Source organism: Pelodiscus sinensis, chromosome 18 (genome assembly GCF_049634645.1).
Source record: "Pelodiscus sinensis isolate JC-2024 chromosome 18, ASM4963464v1, whole genome shotgun sequence".
NCBI classification, from domain to species: Eukaryota; Metazoa; Chordata; order Testudines; family Trionychidae; genus Pelodiscus; species Pelodiscus sinensis.
The window spans coordinates 32,208,429-32,233,311 of NC_134728.1; the positions used below are offsets into that span (position 1 = coordinate 32,208,429).

Consider the following 24,883-nt stretch of genomic DNA (forward strand, 5'->3'; position numbering starts at 1 on the left):
GCGGGGGCTGGCAGCCGGGAGTGGGGGCTGGGCAAGGAGCGGGGCTGGGCGAGGAGCGGGGGCTGGCAGCTGGGAGCGGGGGGGGCGAGGAGCGGGGCTGGGCGAGGAGCGGGGGCTGGGCGAGGAGCGGGGGCTGGGCAAGGAGCGGGGCTGGGCGAGGAGCGGGGGCTGGCAGCCGGGAGCGGGGGCTGGGTGAGGAGCGGGGGCTGGGCGAGGAGCGGGGGCTGGCAGCCGGGAGTGGGGGCTGGGCAAGGAGCGGGGCTGGGCGAGGAGCGGGGGCTGGCAGCTGGGAGCGGGGGGGCGGGGCGAGGAGTGGGGCTGGGCGAGGAGTGGGGCTGGGCGAGGAGCGGGGGCTGGCAGCCGGGAGCGGGGGCGGGGCGAGGAGTGGGGCTGGGTGAGGAGTGGGGCTGGGCGAGGAGCGGGGCTGGGCGAGGAGCGGGGGCTGGCAGCCGGGAGCGGGGGCTGGACGAGGAGCGGGGCTGGGCGAGGAGCGGGGGCTGGCAGCCGGGAGCGGGGGCTGGGCGAGGAGCGGGGGCTGGGCGAGGAGTGGGGGCTGGGAGCGGGGGTGGGGTGAGGAGCGGGGCTGGGCGAGGAGCGGGGGCTGGCAGCTGGGAGCGGGGGTGGGGTGAGGAGCGGGACTGGGCGAGGAGCGGGGGCTGGCAGCTGGGAGCGGGGGCTGGGCGAGGAGCGGGGGCTGGCAGCCGGGAGCGGGGGCTGGGCGAGGAGCGGGGCTGGGCGAGGAGCGGGGGCTGGCAGCTGGGAGCGGGGGGGGCGAGGAGCGGGGCTGGGCGAGGAGCGGGGGCTGGCAGCTGGGAGCAGGGGGGGCGAGGAGCGGGGCTGGGCGAGGAGCGGGGGCTGGCAGCCGGGAGCGGGGGCTGGGCGAGGAGCGGGGGCTGGCAGCTGGGAGCGGGGGTGGGGTGAGGAGCGGGGCTGGGCGAGGAGCGGGGGCTGGCAGCCGGGAGCGGGGGCTGGGCGAGGAGCGGGGCTGGGCGAGGAGCGGGGGCTGGCAGCCGGGAGCGGGGGCTGGGCGAGGAGCGGGGGCTGGGTGAGGAGCGGGGCTGGGCGAGGAGCGGGGCTGGGCGAGGAGCGGGGGCTGGCAGCCGGGAGCGGGGGCTGGGCGAGGAGCTGTCCGTGGGTCAGAGCCCAGCCAGGCCACATCCAGCCGCGTGTGCTGTGCTCACAAGGCTGGGCCCTGCAGGGCAGGCAGCCGATGCTGGTAACTGCCCCGCTCAGATCCCACGTCTCTTCTCCTTGCAGCCTGGGACGCTGGTGTCGGAGCCCACGCCACTGCCGGCCTGCCCGGGCCAGCGCTTTCCCTGCCCCGCGCTGCGGCAGCCCCTCTCCCCCAGCAGCATGGCAGCCTGGGCTTCCCAGAACCTGAACCTGCACACGCAGGGCCTCTTCCGCCGCCGGCTCTCCCTCGCCACCATGCTCTCCTGGAGCGGCGGCCCCATCAGGAAGCCGATGCTGGTCGCCAGCAGCCACGCCGGGAGGAAGGAAGCCTGCGAGCTGTTCAGACTGGTGCAGATCTACATGGGCGACCGCCAGGCCTGCCTGGACCGAGACCAGGTGGCTCTGCTCGCAGTCACCAAGTGCTGGAGCACGCAGGGCCTGCGGGACGAGCTCTACATGCAGCTGATCAGACAGACCACGGACAACGGGTGCTACCGCAGCCTGGCCGGGGGCTGGGAACTCCTGGCCATCAGTCTGGCCTTTTTTTCCCCATCGCCCAAGTTTCAGTCTTACCTGGAAGGTTACATCTACGGCCATCTCGACCAGACCAACGACGGCACCAGTAAGTCCACGGGCACCGCTGAGCGGCTCTGCACTGGGCCACCGCCGGCCCCGGTAATTGAGCTGCCGCTGGGCAGCACCTGGCCGTTTGGGCAGCATCCGGGAGACGCACCAAGGCGTCGTCCACACAGCTGGCCCGCCGTGGCTGCAGCCCTGTCCGCTGTCCGTGCAGCTGCCCTGGGTCGGAGGAGACAGCTCTGCTCTGGCCTAATTAAACCACCCCCATGGGCAACCTGAGCTACGGCAGCGGCAGAGTGTCTCCACTGCCACGGGGCTGGCCACACCGGCGCTTTTGTCGGTGAAACTTACGTCGCTCAACCGGGGATTTTCACACCCCGACTGACGAAAGGGCTCGTGTAGACACAGCCGCATGCTGAGGTGAATGTGGAGCAACTCCCCTGGATTGCAGATTTCCACTGGGGTCTCTGATGTGGAATTTGGTCTGTCCTCTGAGGGAGGGGCTGAGGGATATTAACGACTGGCGAGAGCTGGTGCAGCTGGCACCGCCGCCCCTCAGCATCTCCCCCATTCCGGGGGCTCCCGGAGAGTCTGAGCCCCAGGGCTAGCAAGGAAGGGTTTCTGGGCCCATCAGCAGTGCTCTGAGCGACCTGCCCGCTCACAAGCCCCAGGCCAGCGTGACAGCCGGGCGCGGTTCTGGGCACGCGGAGGCGCGTAAGAGCAAAGTGCGAAGGCTTGTGAAGAGACGCAGCCCAGATGCACCCACAGGGACAGGCTCTCACAGCAGCGCCCACTGCCCTTGCTGCAGACATGGGGGCAGGGCCTCGGGGGGCAGTGGGTGCTGCTGAGAGAGCCACAGCTTGTGCCTCTTGCCCTCTGCCACGTACAGCCCCTCTGCTGCCAGCCTGGGATGGTCAGGGAGGGCAAGTCACAGGGGCTCACATTTCAAGTGCAGCCAGAAGCTGTAGGATTCTAGCCCGTGCCAGAGAGGTGCGTGTCTAAAGATTACCCAGTTCCCTCGGGCACAAACAGCCTGGGCTTCTGGGAGACTGTCAGCTTGATTTGGGCATCGGCGTCCGCGGGTGAAGCCCCTTCCTCAGGCGCCTGGCGTGGACGTAATGAGGCAGAGCCCCCGGGAGGGAAGAGGGCTCTTAACTGGGTTCACACACTAGAAATGCAGTTTCCCCCTCTCGGTATCCACGTCGCCTGCTGTCAACAAGCCCCTGCCACCCTGACCTGACTAGTCTCCTCTAGACAAGGAGCCTCTTGCTTTTCTGGTGCTTGTGTCTCCACCTAGCGCTCTGCAAACTTCACTTCAGTTCGCCCGATGAAGCAGCTAATGCCCAAATCAATCTATTCATCCCTAAGGTGCCACAGGACTCCCCTTTCTGCAGACACAGCCTGACCTAGCTCCCCTCGGAGACTTTCCTTAAGCAGTTTATCCCAGGGCTTGCCCACCCTGACAGGACGTGTTCCCTAATGTCCAACCTGACCCCCCGCTGCAGTGTCAGCACTTTGCATTTCCTTCTCGCCCTGGCCTTGGAGCTTGACAAGAACAATTCGTCTCCCTCCTTGGAGCACCCGTTGAGGTGCTGAGAGCTGCGACCCTGGCCCCTCTGCCTTCTCTCCTGACTAAAGAGCCCCCATTTTTCAGGGTTCCCAGAGGTTTTCTAGACCTCGCATGCTTGTTGGAGCTGTTGGTCCCATGGCGAGCGGGGGCAGAGTCCAGAGTCGGCATTGGCTTCCCCACAAACGCCCTCCTAGCTGGAGCCGGACGTGTTAGCTCTTCTCGCGTGTGCCGAGCTCCCCGCAGGCAGAAACAACCAGGGGCCTCTGTAAGCCGGCTCTGCAGGATGCCCACTGCGCAGCCACTGGAGCCGCAGGGCCGGGGATCGCAAGCAGGGGCTCAGACAGCGCTTGGGGCCAGGGTGCCGGAAGACAAGCTTGTGGAAGGAGATTTGTGCTGCCTTTGTATTCGGTGGAGTCCAGTGAGAACTGGAACTCGTATCCTCCAGGGTCATGACCCAAGGTTCTCAGGCCTCTTGCATGTTACGTAGACATTATTCTCTTCTTCCCTGTCTCCCAGCCATGGCTCCCGGCTGCCCCTTCCTTGGCCCCAGGGCAGGCTGGGTGCCGTCCCGCGCCGTCTGCTGGGTCCGTGTGTGGCCGGGCCAAGGGTCACTCACTGAACCCTGCTTTGGACTTTCAGTTGCCCAGCGCATGAAGGAACTTCTGGACCTGAGAACCAAGAAGAATTCCAAGTCCAGGAAAAAGCGGAAGCAGAACACAGAGGATGAAGGTAACGAGAGCCTGGGGGGCTGCCTGCGCCTGGTGTCTCAGCTTCTGCAATGAAACCTCAGATGCTGCAGATTACTTGCTGGGGGAGCCATTTGCCGGCGTAGCTCAGTCTTGGAGCATCAGTGTTCCCAGACTAGCCCCACCTGCAAAGCTGGCCAGACAGTTCTCCCGGCAGGACTCTGCTTCCTGGCGCTTGTGACAGTGCCAGACTTTCGCCTTTCGGTCTGAGAGCTTCTCTCCTGGGTCTGCCTCAGGCAGGGTTGTTTGAGACTTTCTGCCAAAAAGGAACAGCTGTTTCCGAGAGAGGGGCTGTGCGCCGGAACCGCTCCAGGGCCACCCTGCTTTGGCCCGGGAGCGCTGGGCGGCTGCTGGCCTGTGCGGGTGGGGCACACTGGGATCGCACTGGGCGCAAGCAGCAGGAGGGGGAAGTGGGTCTGGCAGCTGAGAGGCAGACCATGAAGGAGACTGGTGCGGGGCTGGGGCACCGGGTCATGGCGCCAACAATGGGAAAGCACTGACAGCTGGGGACCAGAACCCCCATGGGCCCGCTACTGGACGGAGGAAAGGAAGCCAAGCCCCTCCTGGTGGCTGAGGCCCTAAGCCCACGCCGGGCAGGTCCCTTGCATGTCGCTGCTCGCCCACTGCTTGGCTCACCCTGCTCTCGTCCCCAGGGCTAATCGGCGCTGGCTGCTGGGATCCCAGACACTGCATGTCCACTGGGATCCAGGCTCCCTCCAGGGAGCGAGACTGTGCACTTCCTGCTCCATCTCCGCTGGTCAGACCGGCCTGCCCAGGGGGATGCGCTAGGCCTGTGTATGGGACGACTGCTCCAAGTGCCCTGGAGAGGTGCCCATGCTGCCCTGAGCCCTGCTGCCTCCACTCCCCAGTCAGGAGAGTGCAGGGCCCCTCCCTGATAACCAATCAGCTTCCAACCCGTCCTGGGCCAGCCCCTCGGGGCTCATTAGAGCTGCCGGCACCGTGGCCTCGGTGGCCAAACCCAGGCGTGACGAGACCCAGGACAGTGGGAGGTCTGTGACGGGACACGTTGCAAACCCACCATTCCCTCCCTGCATCCCCAGCCAAACACAAGGGTGGCTAACCCCAGACGTGTCAGAAACCACAGGAAAGGCACCAAAATAGCATGAGGTTTGGGAGCCAGGAGACTGGCCTTTATTCTTGGCCCTTGCTGTGGCTGCCCGGAGAGGTGGCGTTCTCCAGCCAGGGCGGATTGATGTGAGTCCCCGAGTGGAAAGCCTCAATTTTAAATCCTCCATTTGAACCAACTTTGCCGTCTGCAGTTTAGTTATTTTCCAAGAAAAGGTCCATTCTCATTAGCTGACGTGACCATTAAACCTCTTGATTTGCACCTAAATGGAGCTAGATTTCACATCGCTTTTTGCTTCCTTGGCGGGGGCAGCAGAACTAGATACATGTATTTGTACAGGTATCAAACTTAATATGTTCACATCATATATATAGTAGCCCAGTGTCTGAGTCTGTAACGCTGAACTGCTGGCTGTTCCCTCTGGGGGGCGCTGTTGCTGAACTGCTGGCTGTTCCCTCTGGGGGGGGTGCTGTTGCTGAACTGCTGGCTTTTCCCTCTGGGGGGCGCTGTTGCTGAAATGCTGGCTTTTCCCTCTGGGGGGCGCTGTTGCTGAAATGCTGGCTGTTCCCTCTGGGGGGCGCTGTTGCTGAAATGCTGGCTGTTCCCTCTAGGGGGCGCTGTTGCTGAAGTGCCGGCTGTTCCTTCTAGGGGGCGCTGTTGCTGAAATGCCGGCTGTTCCTTCTAGGGGGCGCTGTTGCTGAAATGCTGGCTGTTCCCTCTAGGGGGCGCTGTTGCTGAAGTGCCGGCTGTTCCTTCTAGGGGGCGCTGTTGCTGAAGTGCCGGCTGTTCCTTCTAGGGGGCGCTGTTGCTGAAGTGCCGGCTGTTCCTTCTAGGGGGCGCTGTTGCTGAAATGCCGGCTGTTCCTTCTAGGGGGCGCTGTTGCTGAAGTGCCGGCTGTTCCTTCTAGGGGGCGCTGTTGCTGAAATGCCGGCTGTTCCTTCTAGGGGGCGCTGTTGCTGAAATGCCGGCTGTTCCCTCTAGGGGGCGCTGTTGCTGAAATGCCGGCTGTTCCCTCTGGGCAGCCCGTGCTGCATGGGGAGTGCAGGGCTCAAACGGCCGCTTGCGCCGCTTGCTCCCCCACGGTGGCCTGGCTGAGCGGCGCAGAAGTCAACCGAGCGCCACGGCGGGAGGCGAAGGGGGGCGGGGCGGTGACATGTGGAGTGAGAGCGGCTCCAGGCCCCGCCCCCTGGCTGTGAACATCACCGCCCCGCCCCCCTTCGCCTCCCGCTGTGGTGCTCGTCTGACTTCTGCGCCGCTCAGCCAGGCCGCCGTGTGGGAGCAAGCGGCGCAAGTGACCATTTGGGCCCCGTACTCCCCATGCAGCACGGGGAGTGTGGAGCCCAAATGGCTGATTGGGCTCCGCGGTCCCTCGAGTGAGAGGCAGGAGGTGGAGGGGAGAGAGAGAGACGGGAGGCTCAGGAGAGAAGACGGACGTGGAGGAGAGACCTGAAAATCGCGTCTTCTGACGGCTACTTGGCGAGTTTTATGAATAGCACGTTCTCGTGTGCTAGAAAACGGTGACTGATCTATTGCTTCGTTCCTGGCTAATTCACTTTTGGCTCATGATTTGTGTCCAGCACATTCATTCCATTAATTCACGCACTGAGCAGCACAGATTGCACAGTGCTCTGGATACACAGCTGCTCTTGTCCAGACCCGATTCACATTGCATCAGTGAATCGGCCTGGTTAGTTCAGGTCAGGCCAGGAGGCGTTCCCGGGAAGCCTGCCCTGCACTACAAAATGGGGCGACCTCGCCGGGCTCGCATCTGCACTGGAATTTCTCTCCCACTGATGGCGTGGTAACCGCACCCCCCAGGGGCCATTAACCCTGGGCAATGCCCTGAGGTCAGTGCAGTGCGAGTGCAGACTGTGCTACCTATGTTAACCTCGATGGTCCTCCAGCAGCTTTCCCACAATGCCTGACGCCGGCCGCTCTGGTCACAATCACGACTGCTCCACCGAGGGGTCGCACATGACAGAACCCTTCCACCCACAACTGCTGGAAATGCCTTTTCCTTAATTCCCCCTTGGCAAGTGCACCTGGCAGCTCTCCCCTGCTGTGCACAACCGCCCAGCTGCCCACATGGCTAACACGTTCCACACACGCTCTGGCCTGGAGCAGCCAGGAGATGTGGGATCGTCTGGGCCTGTGGAGACAAGAGCTATGGAGCAGCCACAGAAATGGGGACGTCTCCGGGCTGATGGCTTGGGGGATGCAAGAGAAGGGGTAGGACAGGGACCCGCAGCAGTTCTGCATGAAGGCCAGGCAGGCCAACAAACACCCCAGCACTGCCCCATAGGCCTGCTGCCCTCACAGAAAGCTGCCTCCCATCCTTAGCAGAGACCCAGCACTGGCCTCGACAGGCCTCTCGCAGGAGAAAGACGGAGGAGCAGGGTGGGGCCATGCGAGCTGGAGGCCAGCTGCTCTGTGCCTGGCACTATCTGAGACGCCCTGGCGCCCAGTCCAGGTGAGCCAGAGGCAAGGGAAGGGTCAGTGGGTCTCCCACCACAGTGATGGTGCTCCAGAGTAGCAGGACGCCGCCATAGACGCTTCCTGTCCCTTGAATCCGCCCGAGGGCCTGGCACAGGCTGGGTGAGTCCCCAAGATCTCCTCTGGCACTTCGGCCTCCAGTGGTCATCGCTGGGCAGGCCACCGGGGAGCCTGCCTGGAGATGGCTGGAGTCCTGGCTCCATCGTGCCCCTTCCTGGCCCTCCCACACTGGCGGCAGTGGAGGAACACCACCCAGTCCTGCGCTGGCTCCGTCATGTCCCGTGGCAGTGGAGGCTTGTGCGTGTCCATGTTGTGCCTCCATGACAGCAGAGAGCCAGGCCCGTTGGGTGCTGCTGTCAGACATGCCGGCCCGCTGGGAAAGTCACGGGGCTGGTGGGATTTGTAAAGAAGGAATGAAAGTGACGGGACGTGGCCATGAGGCGATGGAGGACCTCAAGTCCCCCCACTTGTGCCTCCCCCCTGAATTGCCAGAACTTCCCGGGACAGTGCTGTGGGCAGAGGTGCATTGGACGCTGCGAAACGCGCCCCCCACGGCGCACACGAGGGAGCTTGCTGCCGACATAGCTTGTGTTGTGTCAGGTGTGTGGTGGGGGCAATGCCAAAGTGCAGGAGTTGCGTTCCTACTCGTCTGAGTCTCTGGAAGATGAGACCACGCTTTCCCAAGTGACTTAGGGTGTCCATCCAGCTTTTAAATGAGTAAATCGCAGCGCTCCCCCCCCCCCCCCAGCTGGGCGGGAGAGACATTTTCCTGCACTTCAACTCCCCATCAAGTTCTCAACCTTAATGAGCCCAAACGAAGAAAAGATTCGTTCCCATCGGCACCAGGGGCTGCCCTCTGCCAGCCACTGTCTCCGTTCTGGTGGCAATTTTCACCCCCTCTGCCCTGTTGCTCTTCTCCCTCGCCCCATCCACTCCCATTGCTCCCCAGCCCTTGTCTTTCATCTACTTGTGTAACCCACAAGGAACGGATGGGTCTCTGTGCCCACAGGCAAATGGACAGGGCAGTGTGAGTGCCCAGAGCAGTCCTGAAGCCGAGGCGGGTCTATGCACACGCGCCAACAACCGCAGGCCGCCCTCAGTTGACCCCCCTCTCGATCCCCGAGGATTGCTCAACCTAAGGGGCGTCTGTTGCTGACAGAGCCGGAGTCGCGTCGGAGGCCGATCGGCTGTTGGACGAACACGGCCGTGCGTATGTGCGGGAGGGAGCAATTGCACGTTTCGGCCTTGGCGAAGTGTCTGTAACAGCTTGGCAGGCTGCCAGAGGTTTTAGTCGTTCTAAGAGGCACAAGTTTCATGGAGCTGGAAGACTCTGAGGGCGTCACCTAAATGAAACGCTGAGTGAAAGCAGAGTGTTTGATTTCAACCCCCCGGTGCTGGGAGCCCTGAAGCAAGCTTTGGATGTGGCAGAGAACCACATGGACAGCTCGATATCCGTCTCTAAAGCAAACAGGTCGGGCTTGAAATGAAACGGGCCAACAGTGTTGGAATAACTCGGTAATCGTGGCCAGTCAACGCAGAGATCTCTCTTGGTGCCGAGCTGGACATTTGGTGAGTGCAGACTGGCTGCTCTTTACCCTCCCTGCTAGCTGAGCGTCGTGCAAGTCACAGCGACGTTCCCTGCAGGACCTGTGGGGTCTTGTTAAAGCTCCTACGACGCCATGCGAGGCTGTGATCAGCTTACAGCTGAACCTCAGAGACAGGAATGCTGGAGTTATGAGCAGAACAGTCAGCCGCACACCCCCATGGAACCGGATGTACAGTCAGGCGGTGACAGACAGAGAACTGTTTTAAATTAAACTACTAAAAAAAGGAGGTTTTTAAAACTGGTTTTGTTTAAATTGAGAGGATTCAAAGCCGCATTTTTCTTCCACGTGGCGACGTTTTGCAGCTGGGCTAAGTCAACGTTCCGTTGGCAGCTTTGAAAGAACGGCCGGAGCGTTTGTTCCGAGTTACCAGCAACCCAGGGCCAGGTGTTCATAGCGCGGAGGTTCAGCTGTGTCACGGAGCCCCTGCGAGGCTGATGTGTAACTGCTGGAGAGCTGCGCTCTGCCCACACGTGCTGTGCTCGGCTTTGGCTAGAAGAAAAGGGAGCCGCTCCCCTCCGGTTCCCTGGCCTTTCGAGTTGTGCTCTGCCACAGGCATCCCGGGCGGGGGCTCCTGCTCCGGTCAGGCAATGCTGGGTGGATGGCAGTCTCCATCTTGCCCCTCGCAGTAACATGACCTGCGTCCGCCCTGCTGTGGGGACTTCATGGTCTTTGCGAGCTCTGGTGCAGCAGGGAGCCATGCTCCAGCCGAGGGGGGTAGCATAGCCAAGGTGCTGACTCAGGGTGTCTGCGCAGCCCACGGCAGCGGGGCCGAGCCAGGTGCCAGAGTCTCCTCGCACTGCCAGTAGCCGTGCAGACAGTGCCCTCAGGCAGCACGCCCTTGTAGGCAGCACCCCTGGATTCCGGCCTGAGCCCCACGTCTGCCCAGGCTGCAGCCAGTGAGGCAGATGCTCCAGCTCAGGGTCCGAGCCACCCACCTCCCGGTGTATCTGGGTCCTGGCTGCAGCTTGCTGGAGGATCTGGGATTAGATCGGGGGCCATTGGAAATGTCACTGACAAGCACCTTTTCCGGGCTCCCAAGCACTCCCGAGTGAGGTTCAAATCTGACCATTTTCCAGTGGACCCCGCACTGCGGGGTCTCGTGACACGTCTGTGATTGACAGGCTCACACCAGACTGGGGGCGGTTCGTCCCCCAAACTGACTCATCCGCCACTCACTCAGCTCTGTCTGGGTCCTTTTCCTTGCTAATGTCCAGGCCAGGCAGGGACCCCAGCGCAGCCGAGACAGCGAGCTGGGAACGCGCAAAGTCCCTGGGAAGGCTCTGTCCCCTGCTCTGCCAGGGGGAAGGCGGAGTGCCAGTGCCCGAGGGCTTTGGAGCAGTGGCTGTTGAGCCGCATGCGAGCAGGGAGTCTCCCGGGGCCGCCAGCCGAAGACACGAGGGGCGATGCCTGTCTGCCGCGTGCTCACCTCGGAGCCTCCTGGCCCCTCGTGTCTGTGTGTGCTAAGAGAGGGACTCACTGTGGGGCTGAGGCAGGCACAGACTGTCCCTCTGGTTCAATAGCTCTGTGCCCCAGACTCCAGGCTTTCAAACTCCCCCTGTGCCTCTCCTGCCTCAGTGGAACTCGTGTGCTGGCTCACTTCTCTTCTCCATGTGCCAGGGACTCAACACCATAAATACCTAAGAGGGAAGCCGTGAGACCTGGGCTCCCCCATGTCCCGTACAGGGGCCCCCCACTTGCACAGCGGCCATCGCTGGCAGTGAGCGCCCCTGAAACCACGGTGCCTGTCCCGGGACCAGCCATACTGAAAAGCAAGGGCCTTGCTTGGCTGGAGAGTAACCCCCTGTGCCAGGCACACGCAGCTCCTCGTCCCACCCCGCTGCCAGGCACCTCCTCCCCAAATTGTGCCCTGCATGCTCCCTGTGACTGGTACACGCAGCTCCTCGTCCCGCCCCTCTGCCAGGTGCCTCCTCCCCGAGCTGTGCCCTGCTCGCCCCTGTGACTGGTACACGCAGCTCCTCGTCCCGCCCCGCTGCCAGGCACCTCCTCCCCAAATTGTGCCCTGCATGCTCCCTGTGACTGGTACACGCAGCTCCTCGTCCCGCCCTGCTGCCAGGCACCTCCTCCCCGAGCTGTGCCCTGCTCGCCCCTGTGACTGGTACACGCAGCTCCTCGTCCCACCCCGCTGCCAGGTGCCTCCTCCCCGAGCTGTGCCCTGCTCGCCCCTGTGACTGGTACACACAGCTCCTCGTCCCGCCCCGCCCCGCTGCCAGGTGCCTCCTCCCCGAGCTGTGCCCTGCTCGCCCCTGTGACTGGTACACGCAGCTCCTCGTCCCGCCCTGCTGCCAGGCACCTCTTCTCCAAATTGTGCCCTGCACGTCCCCCTGTGCCAGGCACACGCAGTTCTTCATCCCACCCCGCTGCCAGGTGCCTCCTCCCCGAGCTGTGCCCTGCTCGCCCCTGTGACTGGTACACACAGCTCTTCGTCCCGCCCCGCCCCGCCCCGCTGCCAGGCACCTCTTCTCCAAATTGTGCCCTGCACGTCCCCCTGTGCCAGGCACACGCAGTTCTTCATCCCACCCCGCTGCCAGGTGCCTCCTCCCCAAGCCGTGCCCTGCACATCCCCTGGCATTTGGAGCCATTGCTGGGGGCAGAAGGTTGATCCATGTCCCTGCAGGCTGCTGCACAGGCTCCACCATCTCCCCTTGTGGCACCTCCCCCTGGCGCTCGGAGCCATTGCCGGGGGCAGAAGGTTGATCCACATCTCAGTTCCAGAGGATGCCCCTTTTCTTCTGCCACCTCCCCAGGACCATCGTCAGCATCCAACAAGTTCCTGGAGCCAGACCTCGTTCTCCTGGACATCCCGCTGGAGTCTGGACAAGTGGGCCAGGTGGCCCCACCCTGCAGCACACCTAATGTCAAAGGCCTGGGGCCACTCCCATGGGGCCCACCACACCTGGGGACCATGAGATCCCTGCCACTGCCACCAGGCACAAACTCAGGCATCCTACCAGCCGTCCCACTCACCCACCGGCACTGCCAGCGTTGCAAGGGGGCACCAAATGGTTCTCGCTGGTCCCTCTGGGGAGTCCTGGCCTGATGAAGTGACCATCGCCAGCAGGCAGGTAGCAGCAAACCTGGACACACCATTGCAGGAGGCTGGGGACCTGCACCACCAACTTCTGGACGTGCTTCAGAACCAGGGGCTGTCTTGAGTAGCCGTGCCTGCCAGCAAGGCCACCCTCCACGTGGTGCGAGCACGGGGCACACGCCTGCCTCTGTGCCTTCACACGTGCACAGGCGTGTGCTGCGGCTTTGACATGCAGCGGCCTGTAACGCCAGGCAGGCAGAAGGTCTGCGGTCCGGGGGCCTGCGATGCCAAGGAAGCACGTGAAGGTTTCCCCTCTTTCCGTGAACACGTCGGCGTTCCAGGCCACTTCCCACGCCCAAGAAGACTGCAGGAGGCTTCCTGTCTGACTGGGTCCGCTCTGTGCCCTTCTGCTCGGGGCATGGAAATGCACCCCCGAGCAATGTCACTGCACCGCCCACTGCCCAGGGTGGGCAGAACGAGGCTGGGGCGGGGCCTGTCGACAGAGCCGCTAGCGCCGGGTGCTGGGCCGGCAGGAGCTCTGCTGTCGGCACAGCGAGGTGCTCCAGTCATGCAGCAGGCGGCTGCCGCGCAGCAGTGTGGCCAAACCGTGAGCTGCTGCTAAATCTCACCGGGTCGCCGTGAGACGAGCCTCTTGGTCTGCCCCATGCGGGCCTGCTCCTTGACCTGGGGTTCAGAACACTGTGATCACTGGCTCCCAGCGCTCAGGGACCCGCCTGCCCAGCGAGACCTGCCGTGAGTTTCCACTCCTTGCCCAGGAGGCGAGTGTGAGCCAGCAGCGAACACTGGCACCGGACGGGCTGTTTCCCTCCCCTCTCCAGGGATGAATGCCTGGTCTGTGGCACTCTGCACCGGGCTGGCTGAATTCTGCAGCTAATCGGTCACCGCTGGAACTTCAGGTTGCCTCCTCCCAAGCGAGATCCAAGGCTGGCGCTGTTGGCTGCTAGTTTTGCTGTAAATGTCTGAGTTAAAAATTCACATTTTGAGGCTCTTGGCCCAGCGAAGCTTGTTTCCTAGAACAGTTGCAGAAAAGAGCCGTCAAGGGGGCATGAAGCATGTTAAACTGACACATGAACGCTCAGGCCTTGTCTGCGACAACCCACCGGCTTCGCCCCGATAAACCGCGTCCGGGCGCTGGCCCACGACTCCGGTACCTGCCAGGCGAGGAGAGTAGGTGGAGTCGTCGGGAGACAGCCCCTGCAGATCTTACCACGTGGGCACCAGCTGTGCCATCGGCAGGGGGCAGCTGCGCAGGGCGTGTAGTGCAGACGAGGCTTCGGGTGGCTTCATTCCATCCAGCACTTGCCCAGCTCTAAGGCCACCTAGTAAGAGTCCCTGTGGGGTCCGTGAGGTAACTCACCAGGGTCGCCCCAACCGACCAGCCCGGCTTCCCGGGGGCTTTGGGAGGCAAAGAAGCGCGAAGAGGCCAGTTACAAACGGCTCCTGTGTTCGGTTGACGGTACAAACACGTTTCTAGCCTGCGCCCCTTCCTGTAAACAGCCCCTGCTCTGCGGCCCAGCCTGGCAGGCAGCTTGCAGGGCTGAGCGATTGTGAATGGGTGTTGTCAGTGCGTGTGCTCGTCGTTCTGGAGAAAAGAGGCGTCAGGGCAAGAACGGGCGGGGGTGGGGCGGGGATCTCTCCCTCTGCATGTGGATGATGCTTGTGAACCAGTGGGTGTGTTCTCCTGTGGGCAGGGCCCACTGCCCAGCCTCTGCACTGGTCACTTGCGGCTCCAGGAACCCGTCTGCCATCTCCTGCCCCGGGCACGTGGCCTCCGTCTCAGGTGCGACTCAGCGCAAGTGCCTGTGGCTGGGCGTGTGCTGCAGACGTAGTGAGGCAGGGGCTGCAGAAGGACGTGGCGCTGGACACGTGGGCCCCCCGCGCCCCGGGGATACAGGGTCAGAGTGGCTGAGTGCTGGGGCGGGGCGGATCCACGTGCTTTGCGCCAGCCCCAGGGAGTGGACATCTCATGGCCCTGCCACCAGGCTGGGGCTGCCGGGCTCCCCAGGGGAGGCAGAGGCAGAGGCAGAGGGTGCCGGCTGCGGGAGCAGTGCCCCAGCCTGCCGGGGAAAGCAGAGAGAGGAGTTCGGGGTGCGGCATGGGGCCAATCTTGACCACGTCGTGCAGGCTCCTTTTCGAGCCCAGAGACTCACGGGTGTCTGGGGGGGGCAGAGTCCAGGGGCTGCCGGGAGACCCCCGTGCCGCATTGGTGGCAACAGCACTTTCCTCTGGGCTCTGGGGGCCATAGCACTGACCAGCCTGTCTCCCTCCCCCTAGGTTTGCCCATCAGCACCTACGCCAGGTTCTGCTACCGGAAGCTGCAGAAGGTGGCGGTCACGGGGGGCAAGAAGGTGAGAGGCTCGCGGTGCCGACGGGCTTTGCTCTCCCAGTGCACACGTGGCAGGGCTGCTCCCGGCTCCCGTGGCTCTGCCTTAGCCATGGGAACGGGCTGCAGGAGGGAGAGGAGACACTCCCCCCGCCCCGGGGAGGTCTGATCCCCAGCCTCGGTCCCCCAAGGGCCCCGCCAGGGTTACAGCAGCGAGTGTGCAGGGTGCGCCTGGCCCGGGGGAAGGGCCGCTCCCCCTGTACCACCGACAGGTCCCACGGGGCTGGCCTGACAGCTGTGTTTCCCGGCACTTGTGGCTCTCCTGGGAGTGGAGGCTGGGCCAGGAAAGGGCCGTTCCCCTGGGGCTCCAGCGGCACCTGCCCTGAGGAATTGGATCGGGAGAAGGTGGCTTGTCCCAGTCCCCTGGGCCCTTCTGTCCAGCGGGAGCTCTGGGGGGTAGCAGGGCCCAGCCCCCGCAGCAGGAACTGCCAGTGCGTGTACACCCTGCCCCGCATGGCCGGCCGGCAGAGGGAGGCTTCCAAGCTGCTCTCGGCCCCCAGCTTCAGCTGCGGCGCTGCAGGTCCGTGCCGTCTTGGGCCTTCCAGCTGCACTGAGGCGAGCAGCCATTTGGTTTCTCCATTCGCCCTGGGCAATTAGCAGGTGTTGGTCCCATAACAGCTGCTGCCTCGCCCCCCTCGTCTGAGGTGAGTCAGCTTCTTGTCAACCTTCTCCGGGTGCCCAGCTGGAGCCTGATTTTCAGAGGTGCTCAGGGCCTGTGACAATCTGGCTCAGAAGCGCTGCAGGCTGGACACCCAGGGTATGTCTGCCCCTGGCGACAGAGGCATGGAAACTAGTTTACCCGGCATAGTCAGGGATTTAAATAATCCCCGCTTCATTAAAATAAACATGGCTGCTGCGCCATGCCGACGATCAGCTGATCTGGCACAGTGCGGCAGTCTAGACGCGGATCTGTCGGCTGGGGAAGCCTTTGCCGACCGATCCCTTATGCCTTGTGAAACGAGGGTTACAGGATCGGTCGGCAAAGGCTTCCCCAGCCTGAGCCCCCGACCGGATCAGCTGATCGTCGGCGCGGCGGCCATGTTTATTTTAATGAAGCGGGCATTATTTAAATCCCCGCTTCTTTGCCTATGCCGGGTAGCCTGATCTACATGCCTGCGTCGCCAGAGACCCCGGGAAACGGCTGTAGACAGGTGTTAGCTCTGTTTTCCCGCGTCCCGTCGCCTAGAGCTGCTCTAAGGGGCGTGAGCCCCTGCTGGCCTTCAGGGGCCCCAGGACCGAGCTCATCCTGCTGCTGCCCCACGCCATGCAGCCTGGCCAGGGCACGGGACTGGCTCCCACCTGGAGAAGATCAGACTGTGGCTAGGACCAGCCAGGCCCATAGAGCTGCCCCCAGATCTCTGCCTCTGCCTGCCTGGGGCGGCAATACAGCATGAGCTCACGGGTCTTCGCTCTGCCCACAGGGCCTCCGGAAACCCACGCTGGAGGAGATCACGCTCGCCAGGAGCGCCATTGTGACGCCCTCGCTGTTCGGCAGCTCTCTGGAAGAAATCATGTCCCGGCAGCAGGCCGTGTTCCCGAAGAACAAGCTGCCGTGGGTGCAGACCCAGCTGTCTCAGCAAGTCCTGGCCCTGGGGGGAGAGCAGGCTGAAGGGATCTTCAGGTTAGCTTAGGGGTGGTGGCTTTCGGGCTGAGCAGAGGCAGAAGGGGGGTCCCCACAGCTCTCCCTGCCCCACCCCCCAGCACTGTACTCACTCACCAGGAGCCTCCGCTCCCGTGCGACAGAGCCGGCCTAAGCCTCTGCCTGGCACCCCACCGTGGCTCCCTTGCACCAGCTGTCCCAGGCACCTCTCCTCTGGGCGGTGGGATGAGCCACCTGCCCCACTGGCTCGGCAGAGCCCTGCTGTTCCAGCAGGGGCAGGGATGGGTCAGGCAGTGGGGGAGTGCTGGCGCCGGGGCGAGTCTGGCAGGGGAATTCAGAAGGGCCATCTGAGTTTGAGCGGAATTAGAAACAGCAGCCCTGTGCATGCTGCCAGCCTGGAAACTCCCCTCCTGCTGCCCGGCTCGCTCGGCAGCCCGCGGGCACTCAGTCCTGTGCCGGGTTCTCTCTGCTTTCAGAATACCCGGCGACATCGACGAAGTCAACGCACTGAAACTGCAGGTAGACCAGTGGAGGATCCCCAACAACCTCAGTGACCCCAATATCCCAGGTAGGACAGCAGAGGGGATGGCCATGTAGCATGTGCGCCGGGTTAGATGGGCTTCCAAGGCAGCGTGAGAGCACAGGAGATATGCAGCCGGGCGGCGGCGGGGCAGGGCACTCAGGCGCCGCAGACGGAGCCGGACGGGGCAGGGCCAGGTGCTCAGGCACCTCAGACAGAGCTGGGCAGGGCAGGGCCCGGTGCTCAGATGGAGCTGGGCAGGGCAGGGCCAGGGACTCAGGCGCCGCAGACAGAGCCGAGCGGGGCAGGGCCGGGTGCTCAGGCACCGCAGACAGAGCTGGGCAGGGCAGGGCCAGGGACTCAGGCGCCGCAGACAGAGCCGGGCGGGGCAGGGCCGGGTGCTCAGGCACCGCAGACAGAGCCGGGCGGGGCAGGGCCGGGTGCTCAGGCACCGCAGACAGAGCCGGGCGGGGCAGGGCCGGGTGCTCAGGCACCGCAGACAGAGCCGGGCGGGGCAGAGCCGGGTGCTCAGGCACCGCAGACAGAGCCGGGCGGGGCAGGGCCGGGTGCTCAGGCACCGCAGACAGAGCCGGGCGGGGCAGAGCCGGGTGCTCAGGCACCGCAGACAGAGCCGGGCGGGGCAGGGCCGGGTGCTCAGGCACCGCAGAGAGAGCCGGGCGGGGCAGGGCTGGGTGCTCAGGCAGCGCAGACGGAGCCGGGCGGGGCAGGGCCGGGCGCTCAGGCAGCGCAGACGGAGCCGGGCGGGGCAGGGCCGGGTGCTCAGGCAGCGCAGACAGAGCCGGGCGGGACAGGGCCAGGTGCTCAGGCAGCGCAGACAGAGCCGGGCGGGGCAGGGCCGGGTGCTCAGGCAGCGCAGACAGAGCCGGGCGGGGCAGGGCCGGGTGCTCAGGCGCCGCAGACAGAGCCGGGCGGGGCAGGGCCGGGTGCTCAGGCAGCGCAGACGGAGCCGGGCGGGGCAGGGCCGGGTGCTCAGGCAGCGCAGACAGAGCCGGGCAGGGCAGGGCCGGGCGCTCAGGCACCGCATACGGAGCCGGGCGGGGGCTCAGTGCAAGCTGCTCTCCTGCGAGCGCCCGGCTCTGTGGGACAGGGAGACCAGCGGCCAGTTCCCACACTCGGCCCAGGGCCACCAGCGGCCGGTCAGAGGGAGCCAGACTCGCATGCTGACGGGAGGTCTGGTCTCTCCGCAGCCTCCCTGCTGAAGCTGTGGTACCGGGAGCTGGAGGAGCCCGTCGTGCCCCCGCAGTTCTATGCCGAGTGCATCCGCAGGTGCCAAGACCCTGACGCCGCTGTGGCTGTGGTGCAGCTTCTGCCAGAGTTCAACAGGCTGGTCCTGTGCTACCTCATCCACTTCCTGCAGGTGAGCCCCTCCGCCCACTCAGGGGCCCTGTTCCCTGTGCAGAATGGAGCCATTCCAGCCGGGCTGCTCCCTCCCAAGCTCCAAGGATTGCACCGCGAAGCCCTCTGATCAATGTTCTCTCCAAGGTTTTCCATCTGTGTGCAGAATAGATTTGTTACATGCACCTAGGCATGTGCAGATGTGCACCACCACATGAAACACATGGCGCTGGCTGTGGGTGCTCCTGGGAGGCTGCCCAACTTCTCAGCTTACAGGGAACACTGCCTCTGGCCCCAGGGAGGCTCCCATGCCCCAGCCCCACATGCTGCTTCAGGATTCCCTTTGTGATGGGCTGGCCCAGAGAAATCCCCTTGCGGTTATCCCCTAGGGTGCTGATCAAGCCATGATGCCCATCTTCTCGGGCTCCCCACCACCCACCCCTGCAGGGCCAGAAGCTCTGGTCTCCATTAGCCAAGGCCCAGAGTTGGGATTACTGCCCCCTGCAGAGCAACACAGACACGTAGGTCAGTTCAGCTCTGGGAGGGCTCAGCACGCAGGAACCAACCCCCCCAAAGGGATGAAAACCCCAAACAAACCCACCTTCTCCTGGGTCAGAGTTTTACCCAGAGAAAGCTCCAGCATCAGCCCCTTTCTCACTGAACGAGAGAGAGGCCCAGACACTGCCCACCCCACAAGTAACAGTTATTTACACTGGGCTGGACAAGACACTGAAGTGTTTTTATCCAGTTTAAAAATCGGACTGAAGTGGTTCCAAGTGAAAACAGACAGATCCAAGTAAGTTACAATAAACACAAGTTGCCGGCTAGTTCTAACAACTGAGAAACGTGTCACATGCACGTTCTTACTCTGACCAATTGATCTTATCTCAGGTAAAAAGCTCCAAGTCTGAGCTGATCTTTACTCTGGCCTGAGTCCACAGCTTTGCAGAGCCCTTTGTGGCCAGGTTTCTTCCTGAGGAAGGACCAGACACACTTTGGGCTCACTGGACAAACAAGACTATTCCGAGGTGGTTGGTTTGAGTACTGAGCCAAAGTATCGCTACTGGCCTCCTCTGCACAGTCACACTCCAGTGCTGCATTTCCATATGTCTGATTTCACGTACAAGGATGATGCATGCACACAAATACGATAAACTCGTTCAGCAGATTGTATCTGTACAATGGATATGGCACATGACCTGTTTTGCATAAAGCGCCTTTGAGTTATGCATATTCATATCCATAAGCCATTTTTTTTTCATAAAGCAACAGGGTTGTAACTCATGACACTGTGATCTGCAGCCTTGCACACTGGCTGCCCCCTGGACCGAGGCCTGTTCCCGTGGGCCTAGCTGCTTCCCGTCTACTCCCCTTTGCTCTGGCTGAACCTCCTGCTCTCCTCTCGCAGATATTTGCTCAGCCGACCAACGTGGGCAAGACAAAGATGGATGTGAACAACCTGGCCATGGTGATGGCCCCGAACTGCCTGCGCTGCGAGTCTGACGACCCCCGGGTCATCTTTGAGAACACCCGCAAGGAGATGTCCTTCCTGCGCATGCTCATTGTGCACCTGGACACTGGCTTCATCCCAGGGCTGGTGTGAGCAGCTGGACCCAGGGCTGCCGGGGGGAGATCACGCGGGCTAGTCACCCAGGACTCACCCGCACGAGGGTGTAGGCTCCGGTTCCCTGCTCTAGGATTGCTGCCACTCACGAGGGCCAGTGTAAACGGGGGAGCATGGGAGCAGCTGGCCAGCGCCGGGGCGTCGGGAGCATGGTGCTGACTTGTAGCGCTGATGGGTTCGCTGGGGGTTGGGCAGGAGCGACGCGCTCTTGGCAGCAGGAACCTTTCTGCTGCTCTGCAGTCTGTGGATGGGCGTGTTCCCGGCGCATGCCCGTTCACTGCCGCTGGCTGTCAGCGGGCTCCTCTCCGCCAGGCGGCAGCTGGGTGCTGCAGTTCCCAGCCGAGGGAGCCCGGCCACGCACGCGCCACGCTCAGCAGCTGCTGGCACAGCGCCGGGAGGACCCTGCAGGGAGGGGCTTTGGTGCTCAGGCTGGTAGTGGCCTGGAGCTCTCTGCGGCCGTGCAGGGCTGCCCAGAGCACCTGCAGCGGGCGCACTAGGCCAGAGCCCTCTGCTGCCTTCCGCCGCTGGGACCCAGGGCCCACTGGGCCCACTCTGGCAAGCGGCCTCGCAGCTGCTGCCCCAATCGGCTTCCCCCAGGGACCTGGCTAGGAGTGTGGGTCTGTCTCCGCTCCTCATGTGCCTTAGTGCAGACAGTGGGCCATGGGCGTGGGGGTCACGGCCAGGGCAGGGCTCTCACGTCCCTTCCCCATCCCACCAAGGAGGCAATGCGGGCTGTTCCCACTGCCCGGTGCTGTCTGCAGAGACACCTCCCCAGGGCTGTTCTATGCTGACCTAATCCTGTGGGACTAGCCAGGAGAGGCTCCCCAAGCAAGGGGGGGGCGCCCTAGGGGCCCCCTTCTCCATCTCCTGGGAAGAGGGGAAAGTCGTTTGGCCAGGCCCCCCCGAGTGGCCCGAGGTCCATGGAGCTGGCGTGCGGCAGAGCAGCAGCTCCTGGCCTGGAATGATGGCCGGTTGCATCTTGCGCCAGCACTGCGCTGCGGCCGGAGGGGGAGGCGGCTGGTGCGGGAGAGGGCTGGGCCAGCAGGCCCTGTTGTGCTGGGAGGTGTCGGAGAGTTTCTTTCCAGGCTGAGCCAGGCTGTGTCCGTCGTGTGCCGGGGTCCCCCTCAATTCTGCCGCCTCCCTGCCCTGTGCCGCCAGGCAGCGGGCTGGGCCCCGTGAAGCCGGAAGGCAGCCAGCATGGCAGGGTGATCTGGGGCTGGCTGCCAGGGGTGGCTGTGGCTATGGCTGGCCGTGTTCGTTAGCGTCCCCAGTGCTCTGGGCCAGTGAGACTGTGGTGAGCCACAGTGAGGGGTGTGGAGTGAGGCTGCAGTGGGAGCATGTTGGTTTGCCCTGGGCCTCCAGCCAGTCTCCCATTCCTGTCCAGGGCTGCTCCTGGGCTTTTCCGCACGGTTCTTCTGTCCCGGGCCAGGTCTCTGCACCTCGGGGGTGTTTGTCCAGCTCGCTGCTGCCTGCAGGGTCCAAAAGCATCTTCCCGCCTGTGCCTGCAGATCCCCAAGCCCAGCCGCGCCACTTGTCGGGTCCAAGCACTAGCCAGCCTTCTCCTGACTGGAAACGTGCGTGGGGCGGGGCTGCAGGGACTCGACTCTGGCCGGCAGATGCACTGCACGGGGTCTGTCTGCTCACGCCAGAGCCCAGGCAGCTCAGGACACTTGTGCCTTATGAAACTGAGGAGACAGGGAGCCCTGGGGGGCAAGATCTTCAGCCAAAGTTGGGGCTGGGCCCTTTCAAGCCAGGGGCCAAAGTGCCTCTCCTGGTACCAGGTGCGTGGGGCTGGTGTCCTGGGCCAGGAAATCCCTGCTCCTCTGGTCACAACCCTGGGGCTGGCCTGATGCCGACGGGCCTGGCGAGTGCCTGCTTCCTGCTCTCACCCCGCTGCCGGCAGCAAGCCAGTCAGCTCCTCTGGCTGCCACAGGAGGGGAGAATGTATGCAGCTTCTTGCACCCTGAACGCTGCCCCCGGCTCTCAGACTAGCCCTGGGCCACAGCACAGGGTGCCAGGCCCTCGCCCCAACCCAGCTGGAGGGCTTGCTCCTGCCTGACCCAGAATCCCTTTGATTGGGTGGGAGATGTGCAGGTGTCCCAGGGCTGTAAACCGCAGCCAGCAACACTGTGGGCAAGGACTCGGCCTCTGCTCGCCCTGCGGTGCAGCAGAAACACCTCTCGTCCTGTTGGATCAGTGCTTGTTGCCAGGACTGTCACATGGGCCGACACGTTACACTGGATATTGTTTTCTTTTTTGCCAATCAGTTTGTAAATGTGAACCCACCGGAGCAGCCCCTCCTCTGTGATCAGAATCATTAAAACCTCATCCCTGCTGCATATTTTCAGAGCTTGGATCGTCTGTGTGGAGCTTCCTTTTTCAGCAGGTGCACGACGGAGTTTAGAGAGGGAGTCCTCCAGGTAGAGGAGAAGCAGATACAGGACCCTTGAGGGAAGTGGGTGTTGTGTTTGGGGCTTTCTTGCTTTGTGCTGAGCTTGTGTGTGTGTGTGTGAGTGAGGGTTGGGGTGTGTTCTTTTTTTGCTTTTGTTTGTTTTTTCCCCTGTGTTTGTGAGTGAGGCTTTTTTTTTTCACTTCCCCTTTGCCCTCCCCCTCCCCTTCATGGAGTATGTGCTGTGATTGGCAGTTGGAAACTGTTGGCTTCTAATTAAAGTTTGAATTCTAGAAGCCTCTGCTGATTGGCTGAGCCTTGGTATGGGGAGGGACTTTCAGGCACTCCAGGGCTTTATAAGGCAGTGGGCAAGCAACCAAGGAGCTTGCGAACAGGTGAGTGCTAACAGGGAGTTTAGAGAGGGAGTTGGGAAGGGGGCAAAGTTCTCTTGCCTTTCTTTTTAAATCCCTTCTCCAGGACAGCAGCAATGGATGGTGATCGGTCTGCTGTTGTTACCTGCACAGCGTGTGCCATGTTTGTCTTCCTCCTGGAAGAAAGAAGGGATTTCATCTGCACTAAGTGAAAGCTGGTCGCCATTTTGGAAGAAAAAATTAGAGACCCAAGTGTTGACCCTACGCTTGATCAGAGAGGATGAAGACTTCCTCGATAGGAGGCAGCATTTAATCCTTCAAGCACAGCAGGCAGAGGAGCCAGAGAGGGCAGTACATGACCAAGAAGAGAACTGGCAGCATGTAACTTCTAGAAGGAGAAAAAGGCCAGCACAGGAATCCCCCGATGCTATAGAGGTAAGTAATCACTTTCAGGCTCTCTCCACAGGCTCTGCAGTGCAGAATGCCTTGGAAGGGACCTCACAAGGAAGAAACCAGAAGGGAACACCATCTACTGGAAGGCATGGGATGCGTAGTTCTAGGGATGGGGGTTCCAAGGCCATGACCCCCAAAATAAGACGACGGGTGGTGGTGGTCGGGGACTCCCTCCTAAGAGGGACTGAGCCATCCATCTGCCATCCGGACCTGGAATCTCCAGAGGTGTGCTGCTTACCGGGAGCTCACATTCAGGATGTGACTGAGAGGCTTACAAAACTGATCAAACCTTTGGATCGCTACTCCTTCCTCCTTCTCCACGTGGGAACTAACGATACAGCCAAGAATGACTTTGAGCGGGTTACTGAGGATTATGTAGCGCTGGGAAGAAGGATCCAAGAACTCAGAGTGTAAGTGGTGTTCTCATCCATCCTCCCTGTTGAAGGGAAAAGACTGGGCAGGGATCGTCGAATTGAGGACGTAAATGTGTGTTTGCACACGTGGTGTCGCAGAGAGGGCTTTGGTTTCTTCGACAATGGGACTCTGTTCTGGGCACAAGGATTGTTAGGAAGAGATGGGATCCACTTAACGAAGAGAGGAAGGAGCATCTTCGCGGGCAGGCTTGCAAACCTAGTGAGGAGGGTTTTAAACTAGGTTCGTCGGGGGACGGTGACCAAAACCCTGAGGGAAGTGGGAAAGTCAGATACCGGGAAGAAATGCAAAGAGGAACGAGCAAGAAAGGAAGACCCCTGATTCGAATGGAGAAGACAGGGCGATCAACTGGTTATCTGAGGTGTTTGTACACTAATGCGAGAAGCCTGGGAAACAAACAGGAAGAACTGGAGGCCCTGGCCCAGTCCAAGAAATATGATTTAATTGGGATAACAGAGACTTGGTGGGATGACTCGCATGACTGGAGCGCTGTCATGGAAGGTTATAGACTGTTCAGGAAGAACAGGCAGGGGAGAAAAGGAGGAGGAGTTGGGTTATATGTAAGAGAGCACTATGATTGCTCTGAACTCCTGTATAAAGAGTGAGAAAAACCTGCTGAGAGTCTATGGGTTAAGTTTAAAGGAGCAAACAACAACAGTGATGTTGTGGTTGGTGTCTGCTACAGGCCACCGAATCAGGTGGATGAGGTAGATGAGGCTTTCTTCAGACAACTGAGAGAAGCTTCCAGATCACAAGCCCTGATTCTCATAGGGGACTTTAACCACCCTGACATATGTTGGGAAACCAATACAGCAGTACACAGACAATCCAGGAAGTTTTTGGAGAATGTTGGGGATAACTTCTTGGCACAAGTGCTGAAGGATCCAACCAGGGGTTGTGCGCAGCTTGATCTTCTGTTCACAAACAGGGAGGAACTAATAGGGGAAGTGGAGGTGGGTGATAGCCTGAGAAGCAGTGATCATGAGATGGTAGATTTCAGGATCCTGACAAAGGAAGAAAAGAGAGTAGTAAAATACACACCTTGGACTTCAAAAAAGTAGATTTTGACTCCCAGAGGGTATGTCTACACTACCCCGCTAGTTCGAACTAGCAGGGTAATGTAGGCATACCGCACTTGCAAGAAGCCCGGGATTTGAATTTCCCGGGCTTAATTTGCATAAGCGGGGAGCCGTGAAATGAGGAGTAACGGTAGTTTGAACTAGGAAGCCTAGTTCGAACTACCTAGTTCGTGCCCCGTGTAGCTGCGCTGCACGGGGTTCGAACCAGCGGGGTTTTAAAAATGGCGGCTCCCCGCTTATGCAAATGAAGCCCGGGAAATTCAAATCCCGGGCTTCATTTGCAAGTGCGGTATGCCTACATTACCCTCCTAGTTTGAACTAGAAGGGTAGTGTAGACATACCCTGAGAGAC

General features: G+C 61.9%; 1 protein-coding gene across 2 annotated transcripts in view; it reads left to right on the forward strand.

Moving 5' to 3' along the window:
• Positions 1 to 22,162, forward strand: part of LOC102457791 (rho GTPase-activating protein 39-like) — a 64,707-nt gene extending 42,545 nt beyond the window's left edge. Inside the window, exons 4-10 of one of the 2 annotated variants that reach the window (XM_075901473.1) lie at positions 1,258 to 1,795; positions 3,839 to 4,051; positions 14,600 to 14,673; positions 16,130 to 16,329; positions 16,785 to 16,876; positions 18,037 to 18,206; positions 19,593 to 22,162. In XM_075901473.1, coding sequence (XP_075757588.1) covers positions 1,258 to 1,795; positions 3,839 to 4,051; positions 14,600 to 14,673; positions 16,130 to 16,329; positions 16,785 to 16,876; positions 18,037 to 18,206; positions 19,593 to 19,787 — 1,482 coding nt within the window. In that variant the 3' untranslated portion in view covers positions 19,788 to 22,162. The remainder of the gene's footprint in view (positions 1 to 1,257; positions 1,796 to 3,838; positions 4,052 to 14,599; positions 14,674 to 16,129; positions 16,330 to 16,784; positions 16,877 to 18,036; positions 18,207 to 19,592) is intronic. The other variant, XM_075901474.1, reaches the window with a different exon arrangement.
• Positions 22,163 to 24,883: the final 2,721 nt, after the last annotated feature.